Genomic DNA, 12,500 nt, shown 5'->3' on the forward strand with positions numbered 1-12,500 from the left:
GGGTTGGGCTCTCTGCAGCGTAATTAAATTAATTCTAAAACTTCAAACGCACCCCGTGCTCTCGTTACCGTAGCTCGCACACATACGTGCGCACGTTCGTTGAAGTGCCCTCTCCCCCATTTGTTGTCAAGTGTTTGCGACTGCGGTGCGGTGGTTTCTACTCGAAGCATCACCACCACCATCCCCATCATCATCATCATGAAGTCAGGTCAAGTGAAGTGGTTCCCGTTAGAAGAGAAGTTGCCGTTCCTACAAACGATTGCAATTGCGACAGTCACCACAATGGCTCTCCCGTGGCTAATTGGTTAAGACTAAAGCTGCCACGAGCGGCTTAGGTCAGCACAACTTTTGCTACCTTCCAGCCAGCCACTTGAACTCACAGAAGGACCATTGTGCCACGGAAATGTGTCCGTCATTCGTTTGGCATTTTGATCTACGCATGAATCACATTTGCGCATTTATGGCTTCTCCGACCCTCCCCGGTGTGGCAGGATAATACGAAAAGGAAATAGCATAATTTTATGCTTCACCATCAGCGTAATAGACTTGTTCGCGACTTTCAGTCCAGTTCTATTTTCGCCATCCATCCCATTGCGCACCGGGGAACGCAGCACGAAGGAACCCCCTGGGGGGGGGGGGGGCATGGTGAAATGGTATGATTGACGTAATTAGAAGTTTGCCACAGTGCGTGGTACCGGAAGTGCGTGGCTCGGAAAAATAAAATACTGGACCGTAAATGTGGCCCCGACCAAAATCCGGGGCCAAAGGGTTTTGTTTTGCGTTTTTTTTTTCGGTTGCGTTGCGTAAAGGCGGACACAACGATCGACGATAGTTTTATGGCGCCCGGCAGAAAGTGGGGAATTGCTTTGCGATTGTGATGGGCTCTTGGTTTGGTAAACAAAATTCCCGTTTTTGGTACTGTATGCGTTGCCCGATTTATAGGGCCACGCACCACCACGCATCCGGTTGCTAAAAATACCGCAAAATCCTTTTTGCGCATCGAGGAAAGGACTCGAGTAGAAGTGACACGGATTCCATTTAATTCAATGTTGCAAAATGCAAAATCAAATCAAGTGCTGTACTTCTCGAGTGTACACCACCATCACCTGCTGAAATCTGATGCTTCTCCACGAGAGTGCCACTCTCCCAACTACTACTTGTTGTACTTACACCATTCGACGCTTGCTTTCAAATCGCTACAGCATACGGCAGATGCTAGCACAAGATAGGATCTTTTGTTTTGTGGCCAAATCTTTTTCCAACGCGAATTCCCACGGAAAGTGTTTGCGCTCATTAGCATTTCTTGGGTGGCGTTTTTTGCGCCATCCCACCTCATGCTCATATTTATTCACCGGGCACTAGCGCCACCACGAGGCGCACGATGCGGGTGCCACAGTTATCACATCAATTCCATTAGACGACAGTGACGGCGATGCCACGACAGTCACGAGGAGCACACACTCATATGTCTGCACGCAGAATTTGTGTCGCAGCGCAGCACAGCCAATAGCAGACTCGGTGTCCCGCGTGGATCGTGATTTTATCTTAATTGTTTATCGCGCTGAAACCATCGTCACATTAGAGGTCGTAGTCCTTCTCTCTCTCTCTCTCATTCTTTCTAATGCTCCTGCTGCTGTGCTTCAATGATGGGGAGAAATGTGTCAAAAAGAAAGCGAGAAACGAGTGGCAGCGAAAGGTGGGGAAAGTATTTTGATTCCCTCGGGAACTCCCCATTTTATGGTTGGCTAGCGAATCGCGCTTGGCTGGCACGGAAACGGAAAACCTGGGGCCGTCAGCAAACGCAATAGGGAAAGGTGGCAGCTGTCATTCGGATTTCAGCGCTTAATTTTACGGTTGCCTTATAATTCAACCAGTAAGCAAAGGGGCCTGCGATGACGAGGCCGAAAAGCCGTCAAAAAAGAAGGCAAAAGCGACGTGAGGCGTGAAGGAGGAAGGAAACCCAAAATGCAAAACTGCCTCCCCCTCGAGCCACCTACCGAAAAACCATTCCCAATCTGGGGCCGGACGGGAATGAATCAAATCCTTTGGAATCCGTTTTCCACAACAAAAGCCCCGCGCGGACTGGCCAGCGGGTTAACGTGGTTGGAGCGCTCACGTCAGGATAGTAACCACCAGGTGTCGGAGGGGCAGCACACCGCTTTTCACCCTTCACCACAACTAGTTTCGACCACAGCAATCGGTCAATCCAACCCAAAACTACCGAGAAACGACGGGAATTCCAAAGGCGGACGGAAACAAACGGCACCATGGCACGGAAGGCACCCATAAAAATTACATTTATTTGTTGTTCCTTCCCTGGAAATCGCCTTTCGCCGACGCCGGTGACGCGAAAGCGACCGGAACGGAATGGAACGGTGGAATGGCTTTCGAGGGGAGGCAGATCGATTCGCTGAAAGCAATTCAAGGTCGGTTTTAGAGTGCAAGCGTGCAACGTGGCGCACTTCAACGCCTAGTTGACCCCGAGCACGTGCTCGCGCGTGTGGAACGCAAGGGAATGAGAGAGAGAGAGAGAGAGTGAGTGAGGCTTGTGATTATCGGGCACACGGGCACACGGGCACACGGGCTCAGGGATAGTTACGTGCCTCCATAATCTGTCATCATGCGGCCAACCCCAGCAGCAAACCATCCCTCGTTACCCTCCTTGGTTCAGTGACCGGTTGCTCAACCCTCGGATCCAGAGAGAGAGAGAAAGAGAGAGAGAGACGGGAGAGAGACGAGAGAGAGACGAAGACTCCAATTTATTTTCACCTTATTTATCTTTGACGTAGCGCAGGTTCGGCACGTTTTTATTTCCGCCTTCCGCTGGGCCAGGGACACTTCTTGGGACACCCGTTCCAGCAGCAGCAGCAGCGTTCCAAAGTGGAAAGCTATGCCCCGGGTGCGCGCGATGGACCCCGGAGTTCGTGCGTGAGCCCCCTTTTGTAGTCCGTGTTTCGCCCTGCCTGGCCCGGAAGCCCGGAGACTAGAAGGGTTGCAACCCTCTCGTGTTCCGTGCTCTGTGCTCTCAACAATGTCCCCGGCTAGGAGGAGGAGTCGGAGGAGGCCCGATCGTGTGACCAAAAGCCATTCCAGCGGTGAAATTTCGGTCCGGCACCCTTGGGAATGGAATCTCATTTATCACGAATTCTGTCCCCACCACTCGGCACCTCACTTGACCCCCCCACCCCCTCCCCGCTTCTGTTCCTTCTCTGGCAGAACAGCAATAGTGGCGGAAGGATGAGGGATTGAACTTTGGTCACTCGGGAGTGAAAATAATGAAAGGGGCTGTATCAACGAGCGAGGCCGGCCTGCCCTGGCCTCGGTGGCTCGGTGGCTCGGTGTCTGATTATGTGATAAATGCACGGTTTGTTCCGTACTGCGGACGTCGTACAGGACTATGGCCACCACCAACGAAAGTGGGGGGGGGGGGGGGGGGGGGGTGTGTGGTTTAATTTGCATATGCAGATTAATACTCTGGAAACTTAAAACGTCAGGTCGGGGGCCCTTTGCGAGTCACTGGTGCTTACGGGTGTACCCGCCAGGCACGATACCTCCTGGCATTCTGGCACCCCTCTCGTGATCCCCATCCCCTGGTGGCCTGACCTCTTCTGGGAACTCAAGTCAAGTCGTTTGAGAACCGAGAAGTGCAGTCACCACGGCGCATCAAAGGCCCTGATTTGTATTCATTTTTCATTCGTTTCCAACTCTCCTAACAACCCCCCCCCCCCCTTCTACCCGGTTGGCCACCGGTAGTCACGGAGTATCATCGCGTTTCTGTGCGATAATCAGCCACCTCGCAGCCGGAGTGCAGTGCACGGTGTTTAAGGAGTTTTTGTTTCCACTCCTCACACGGGCACGCTCACATGAGAATCGAGCTGTCGGTGAGGTGAACACGCACGCAAACGGGCCACACGCCACTCAACGCACGGTCTATGTGTGATGTACTGTGAACATGCGGATACGCTGCTGACCGTTCCATATGATTAGTTCTGTGACTGCGTATGGATATCATTTTAACGAAATGGAACGCCTCATTTACATCGAAATGGCCACCGGGAGTGGAGTGTTTTAAGTTAAATTAATCTTATTTGTTTCTCTCGATCAAAGCGGAAGCGTCGCGAGGAGTTAATTGCAAGGCTAGTGCCTTAGATCCCGGCCAGATGATATGCGTTTCAAAGTAGCAATCGCGATCGACTTTAAAAACTGAACAATCATCCCCACGGCAAGCGGGCTCGATGTAGGACGCACGCAAAGCACAATGCTACAGGAGGATAGCGAAAGCAGGCGATAGAAAAAAAAGGAAAAAAGGAACCAAACCATCATCCACTTTTTTCTCCAAATCGTTTGTGCGTCTGCGTTTTCTATGCGAGCAAAAGAAGCACCCTAGAAATGCCGTATGGCGTCCCGTTTCGCAGCTACCAGCCACCGGGCGTCTCCATCGATCCGACCAATGCTTGAGAGCGTGTAAAGCATGCTAGTTGTAGCACCCACTCTGTGAGACCTCTGTTACGCAAAAAACCCTACGTGCTACGAAACGAGTGGTACGCCATGATGAACAAAAAAGTACCTGCTTCTCGCTGCTACTTCGTGGTCGATGGAGACGCATGGTATGGAGGCCACAGCATGAGGAGGAGGCTGTAAGTTGGACATCGCACTTCGCCTTGCAGTGACATTGTTGAAACGACATCACTATAAGCACCGGCTGGCGTAGACGCGCACAACAGACACGCAGAAACGCTTCACATCCCCCCCCCCCCCCCTTCAACCCCTCCGGGCAGTCACGAGGTGCAGCAGAGAAGTGATGATGACATTAAAACTTTCCCCCCTTCTGGCTCTGACCAGTGACTGAGCGAGTGATTTCGGTTTCTCCATTCACCGTCTGGAGTGCACACAAAAAGCATTGTCATCCCCGGGCTGCGCTTGGGCATTTTGTTGCTCCATTAAAAAAAGGTTTCCCGTGGATTGCGCCAACGATGGCGTACGATTTGATTTCTTCTGAATTGCAATTGCAAGTGACTCGCGGTCGTCGCTTTAAAATGGGACCAATTTTCGAGCTCGATTAATGGTTGATTGCTGCTGCTGCAGCGTTGTGTCATACTTACAGAGCACGTGCAGAATGATCTGGCTGGTGGCGACCTGTCCGACGCCGTTGTTGGCGGTACAGATGTACGTGCCGCCCTTGTGCCGGTCCATGTTCTCGATGACATAGACGGGATTCGTAAACTGCTCCTCACCTGCAATATAAGAGAGAGAGAGAGAGAGAGAGAGAGAGACCGAGAGAGACCGAGAGAGAATTGTGTGTCTGTGTTAGTGGATCGGCTTCGTTGAAGATTCCATTAGCGTTTGACCTACCGTTTGGCAAGAGGTTATTCTTTCTGGTCCACGTGATGTTTGGCATCGGATTGCCGGTGGCCGAGCATTCCAACCGCACCGGTGAACCCTTGCGGACCTGCAGGTGCCCTCCGGACGTGACGTGCGTTATTTTCGGGGGAACTGTTGAGAGAGAGAGAGAGAGAGAGAGAGAGAACCATCGGATGAGTGGCGTGTGATTCAAAGTTATCAAAACGTTTGTCGATGGCATCGCCAACGAGATGGAACTACTACTGGCACCCCCCGCAACTCAAAGCCAAATATCAATCTCTCAACATCATCTGGCCCAACTTGAACGGCCCTTCAGCTGAAGATCCCCCGAAGAAAGCTTTTCCTCGAGAGCGAGCGAGCCGCCGACCCACGGAAAGAGCAAAAGAGACAACGAGAGGGAAAATCAATTAAAGTGTAATTAAATTAAGAGTTGAATAAATTTGCGTCCTTCCGGCGCTTTCGGTGGCTGCTGGCAAGCTTGCCACTAGCTTGCTCCACTAGACGCTGCTAGACATCGCACCGCGCTCTATGGCGGCGGCGATGGTTCTCATCTTTTCGATTGAATCTTCGTCGCACCCAGACCGGTTGAATTCGTCCTCGTCGTCTTCGTCGTCGTCGTCTCCGCCGGTCGTTCACGGCCTTTCAACCATTTGAGATCGCCGCCATCGCCGATTGGAGGGCACGCCATCATTTTGTCGGTGCCTTTCGGGTGGCAACAGAAAATGGTAGCCCTCGGTGGGAGCCGTCGCGCCTTCCATTACGCCATTCGCTCGGTAATGGTAACAGACGAAACGGAAGGCATCGGGCCATCCATTAGCGGGCGAAGGAAAAGTCAAAAGGCGCGTAATATCCTTTCCCGGCGCCTAGCCCACTTCCGTTTCATTTCCTCCTTTTCGTCCGCTGCCACCGCCACTGCCATCGGTGCCAACTTGGAGTTTTCAAGTAATTAATTTCAAATTAAAGTGAATTTTGGGTTTTCTCGATACAACCGCTACGGTGCGGTGCTGGGGGTGCAGAGACGGAGGGAGGGAGCGAGGGACGGAAGGATGCGAAGGTTAGCTTTTCTAGGTGGCCCTTTCCCCCTTCGACCTACGACCTGCTTTCGATTGCCAGCTGGTTGTTGTTTTCTGGGGGAGGTGAAAGTGGTTGGCAATCGGGGAGGGATGATGATTGCCACCCCTGTTTTGCCACCACCAACACCACCCTCGGTTATGGGTAAAGGCTGCTTTCCTTTCAACTATAACTTGCGTACAACTCAAGACTGAAAGCACAAACCACTTTTGAGCGACTATTAAATTCTCTCTACTCGATTAATGGTGGCAAACCCTGCCGGAAGCGCAATCGACCGGCAAAAGTGCTGGAAAATGTTGTAGCAGATAATTTGTTTTCCGTTTCCCAGGCCACAGACTTTACAATTCTGGTGCTGCTGCTGCTGCTGTTGCTGCTGCTGGTTTGCCGCAAATAAAGGCCGGGAGTGATCACTTTTTATTTGCCTTCATCTTCCGCAACTCTCTCCAGCCAGCCAGCCAGCCAGCCAACTGAATGAGCGAAATTGTGCGGCACACGCTACGAATGCCTTTTCTTCCATCCATTACATCAAACACCTTGGTCGGCTTCGAATACTCGACACCGTTGATGCCCATTTTGTTGATGATTTTTACGCCTCGGAAGCCGTACGCCGTGCGTGGTAAGTGCGTGTTTTGCGCCTGAATGCATGGCCACACGCATGGCGAAAGCTCCCGCTCTCCGATTTGCGTAACAAGTTAGCGGTTTGGCTGCAAACAAGGCTCAGCTACGGAGAGAAAGTCGCAACAGAATATGGCGTACGATCGAAAAGGTGAGCAGCGTGTTGAAGGGTACGCTGTCGCTGTTCATTCGCGTACGTTTATTTATAACCCAGAGAAAGACACGGACACGGTCATGGTTGTACCGGTTCTTGCGTACTTCTCGCGATGGCAACGGCCAAAGGGAATCGCGAAAGGTCATGGCATCAAACTCGGAGAGACAGGGGTGCCGTGTTTCTGGAAAATTGCTTCGAATCAGTCTGGGCGTGTGCGAGCACGTGCCTGAAGAGCACCAGTGAAGGAATCTCGCCGGGGCTTCGGCTCATGACAGCGCTTTAGAGCTTCACAACATGTTGTTCCGTTCCATTGCTAGCGTTCTTACACCTGTAGACCGGTCGCGTCACGAGCGCTTGGTTTTTGTTCGCCTTAAAAAGAGGTCCATTGTGCATATTGTTAATGGTATTCTGAGTCTGTGCTCTGGCGATGGAGCTCCTGTACCGATTAAAGCGAGATTGAGTTGACCTTTTCTTGATTTCAATAATAAAAAATCTAGAAGAAAAGCACCTCACAGCTCGTAGGACATTCGATGGCTGTCCGAAGACGAAGCATACCGAGCTGATCATGTCGATCACTGTCGCACGCATTATTTGTAATGCTTAGCTTGTTTAGTTTGAGGGCCAGCAGCAGCAGCAGGTGGTATTACTGTTGGAGGTAATGAAATGTTTGCTGAACAGCTGGGGACGCTGTCACTGGGTTGATGCGCCGCTGTCAGCAACGGCAGACAGCAGGGGCGACACAAAGTTTGTCGCTCTCCCACCCACTATTCCACGACCGACGATGACGCTCGAATAGCTTGTCAACCACCCGAGGCACGTGTCCAAACGTGATGAGTAATTGATTTTCACAAATGATGCTGTACCGTCACCAATTGGGGGAAAAAGGGACACAAGAGGATCCTTGTTTCTTGTGCACAACAGCAGTTTCTTGTGCTGAACCGTAAGTAATTTGACATCGTGGTAGAGCCTCGCAGTTCTGCGAATGCAACGTTTGTGAAGAGAGTTTCGTCGCATGGAAGAAAATAGAAGAAGTGTTTCGATTGATCAAAGCTAACCACTCTGAACTTCTCCGTACTCATAACGTTCATTGTGACAGCTGTCACGTTGTAGCAGGCTGGTGGTGCATAGATTTGACGTCATGCTGTCTTTCCTTTTTGATAAGCGACGCCAGAAAAAGAAGAAAGTTGAAATGACATCATCTCATATCATGGCGTTGATGCTTATTGCGAATTTACAATCATTATTAATTAAGAGCGCTGTGGTTTTACTACCACTTCGAAACCATTTATGGGCTCCAATTAACCTAAAGCGATATGGTGTAGCGCTTCACTACCCTCACAGATGAAATCGTCTTAAACGTTATTCCAACCATCCAGCACTCGGTTGTGAGGTAATTGTGATGCTACAGCATCGGTCCCTGCTCCATTCCATTACAATACCGCAGACCACCGCCTTGGTCAGACCATTTATCATCCCTCTCCTTCCCCACCAAGCACCGTAGCCCGTCTCTGGGGTCATATTTTGTTGATTTTTCACTGACTTCAAATCGCCGTCGAACGCGGGACGGATCCCTGGAACGGTCGCTACTGATCGGAGGGAAACGGGATCGATTCGATCAGCGACCCAGAAGGAGGGAGGGAAGGGGATGTAAAATTTATGTCCATTACATGACCTCGGTGTGTCCGCGTGTTTGAATCGCCACCACAAAACCACCACCAAAAAGGGAGTCGACGGAGGATGAAGAGAAGGAGAACGAGGCCGCTGCCGGTGTATTGGAACTCCCGTACACAACCCTGCCGGGGGGTAGCGTGGGAGATAATTTATATCGAACCGGTCACGGAGCTGGTACACCGGCCCACAACCTTCCCCTCCCACGTACCCTAGTGGGGAGGTCGCATATTGACCGCAATGCAACAAATATTTCATGCCGCTACCGAATCCAAATTCATTATTATCGGATCGAACGTTATCCACCCCTGTTTGGGGAGGGTAGGACCTCTGCAGGGGCCGATTCCGTGATGCCCTCAGCACCCTCCCCGGGGATCGTGGATTAAAGTTTCATTTCTTCGGTGCTTCCGTTGGCACGTCTCCGTATCTTTCCGTTGTTTTAACGCTCCCGCGACCTCTCCCGCATGTTTTTATTATTATTTTCATTCCGTAGCCTCGGCCCCTTCATTTTATATTATCCATTCCCCGTTAATGCGCCCACCACCTCCTTCCCTACCACCCCCGTGGCCACCCCCGCGGGAACCAACTACACACCGATAACGAGATAATCAGCGGATCGATTTCATGGTTCGTGGAGCAGCGAGAGAAACGATTCCCGGTGGGCCGTAAAGTGGCCAACCGGTCAGACCGGTCGCTGGCGATGAATGGTGCGCTGGAACGAATTCATCTCGCTCTCTCTCCCTCTTCCACCTTATCGCACCGAAGGGCTCGGTGGTCTGATGGATATGTACGATGGACGAGAACGGCGGAACTCCTCCTCCTCCGGTGGCTCAAAGAAATCAGATCGGCATTCCGGCCTTTTCCGACGTCTCGGTCTCTTACTTTCTTGTTAGCACTCCACCACCAGCCCCGTGTGCCAGCCTCCCTTACCTTCTGCACTGGCTCCAAATCAAAAAGTTGGCCAGCGCGTAGCCATCCAGCACCGTTGGTCGGTCGATCGGTCGGTTGGTCGAAATGTTTTATTTATTAGCTCTCCATATGGTGATTTATTGGCGAGGAGTTTGGGATTAGTTTTGCAGTCACATAAATCTCCTTCCTCGCTGCTGCCTCGCTCCCACAACACACCAGTCCTCGGGGGAGTTTCATGATTTCCAAGGCCGGGCAGCGCAGGCCGCAATGCTCTTCTGCGCTTTGCACTGCGTCCGACAGGTGGACAGGGCTCCGGGATTGGGTATTTATGGGCCAACCGGAGGCCGACCAGCAGCGAGTGAAAGTGAGAAAATCTCGCAGCAAAGGCAGCAAAGGCGAAGGGACGTTTGCAGCGTGCGCCTGGACGTGCACACTGCCGATGGGGGCCTTGGCTTCATCTTAGGCCTTTCTGGTGCCCTGGAATGCTACGATTCATTTCATTTGCCTCCGGTACGCGCTCACTCCTCCTCGTTGAGCGATATTTTATTGGAAAATTAAGAGTCCTCCCTTCACCGCGGGCGCGCGCGTGTGTGATGGGGAAAAAACGCCGGATGTACGGGTGCGGGATTATCCAACAGTGGCCACCACACCATTGGGCCCCTGGACTTGTTTATTATTGAATAGAATGGGGCATCCATAAACAGGGAGCACACACCGGGCGTGCTGGAGAGGTTTATTGGATGATTGGGTGTCCTTAATGGGTCGCTACGATCGATGGAGCGACCAGGGGAAGGAGGAAGTGAGGAAGTCGATAAAACCTGATCGAGAACACCGGTGGCCTGGTGAGGCGCAGGTTGTTGTTGGCATCGGTACCCGGCACACCGTAATAATGTTGCCCAAAGTGATTGCTTGCCCCTCCCCGGGGGGGAAGCGAATCGAAAAACGGGAAGACGGAAAAAGACGAGTGGAAAACTCAGGTAAATGGCCACACATTAATCTTTTACATCTTGCTTCCTGGCGGTTTGTTTGCGGCAATACGAATTGGATTGCCAATTGATTCTACACTTTGCCCCTCCGGTGGGGCTAAAAGTAATGCTGCTTCCGGTGGTTTTTTTTTTATAAATCGTAAAAAAAAGCAGTACGGGCAAGGGGATGAAAAAACAGATGTTTGACACACTTCTGTTTGACTTCACTTCTCACACAAACCGAGAGATACCCAGTTGATCGTCATTAAAACGACAGGCGACACGGCTACAAATGGACTTGACAAACACCAGGATGGCAGGTTTTCGCACGCCCGAATGATTCCATTCGCAGTCCGCAGTTGGTGATATCTCTCTGGTGGATTAGTGGCATAATAGAGGACGAGCAAGACGATAAGGGGAAACCGAAGTGCGAGAAGAAAGGCAAACATTTGACTTCCGGATCGCAAAAAGGTGGTGGACAGTTATGGACTCCAATTAGTTTATCAAAATGCACAATTCCATGCTTTAGCCCCTAGCCTAGCCAAACACATACCGAGATCACTGTTTGGCCACGAGTGCTGTCTGGTGCCGCTTGTGACATGTGTGCCTGGCAGCGCAGTTCGGCTTCCGGTCCTCGCTCCGCATCTGCGCTCGTTGCACTAGCTCCGGTCGGACCTTTTTGGATCTTTTCAGCCGGCTGTTGGTCGTTTTGTTTGAAAATTTCCCAGAGCCAACCCGCCGATAGCAACCGAGAAGCAGGATTTTCCTTTTTTTCACTTCTTTCACTTCGCTTCGCTTCTAATTCCCTGCTTCTAATGGTGGCGCACATGGCAGTTGGGTGTCCCCTGGCGCGATGACAATTATCGTTGCACCGCACGTCCGGAAACGATGGCCGGGGTTTTTCGGTTCCCCGGGATCTCGTTGATTGCAGCGTTGGCAGCGGTGACATCACGACATCACAGCCCCGGTGCCAAAAAGGGATGCAAAAGGGGAAGCCACCCCTTTAGGGGCCATTGTTTCGTGCTGCTCAAGCGATGGTGACGACACAAAACGGTTTCTCCTGCCAGCTTTCACTCCATTCCACTGTGCCAGCTTCATTGCAATTTTGTGCAGCACCAGCAGCGGCAGCAACAGCAGGAGCCTGCGAGCCGCGAGTGATATGAAAATATGAATAACGGAGGCATGACAGCAAGCGAATGGCTTAGCGGTCATCGCCATCGACATGGGACGGCTTTCCAGAGAGTTGGTTTGAATTTCTATGTTTTCGATTCCTTTTTTCCTCCCCTTTGTCGTCATTTTCCTCGCATCAAAATAGTGCATGGCTAAACCGTCTGACACCGTGATGCAATCGAGCGTGATGCCGTGCGAGGCATCAGATCGGAATCGGTGTTCCCCGTTTGCTGCTCGCGATGGATATTTGAATGGATTCGATCGGGGTTCGGTGCACCTCCCTCCCAATGTGCGCGCTGCAGCAGCTGTCACGGATTAGAAGGATTTGACACTCGTTCGACATGAGTTTTTGCTCCTCTTCAACAAAACCTGCTGTTCCATTACTTCTTTTGCTTTCCGCCCTCGAAAAAATCGTACGGATTCTGTATTGCATCGGTTGCCCTGGGTGTCAGCTGGAAGGTACGCCGATCAAGGCCAAATTGCAGACCAGGATCAGTAAATTTTAGCAGGCCCTGGGTAACGTGAAGCGCAACCAAACGGAAGCGAATATTGGAAATCACGTTTTGACGATTCGCATGGAGACAGAA

At 51.5% G+C, this 12,500-nt stretch overlaps 1 protein-coding gene across 1 annotated transcript in view; it reads right to left on the bottom strand.

Annotated features, from left to right (window-relative positions):
* The window catches only part of LOC126571686 (neural cell adhesion molecule 2-like), a 99,471-nt gene that overhangs the window by 5,520 nt on the left and 81,451 nt on the right, over positions 1 to 12,500 (bottom strand). The window contains exons 5-6 of the mRNA XM_050230427.1: positions 5,353 to 5,493; positions 5,103 to 5,234 (exon numbers count right to left, since the gene is read on the bottom strand). Coding sequence (XP_050086384.1) covers positions 5,103 to 5,234; positions 5,353 to 5,493 — 273 coding nt within the window. The remainder of the gene's footprint in view (positions 1 to 5,102; positions 5,235 to 5,352; positions 5,494 to 12,500) is intronic.

This window comes from Anopheles aquasalis, chromosome 2, assembly GCF_943734665.1.
Source record: "Anopheles aquasalis chromosome 2, idAnoAquaMG_Q_19, whole genome shotgun sequence".
Lineage (NCBI taxonomy): Eukaryota > Metazoa > Arthropoda > Insecta > Diptera > Culicidae > Anopheles > Anopheles aquasalis.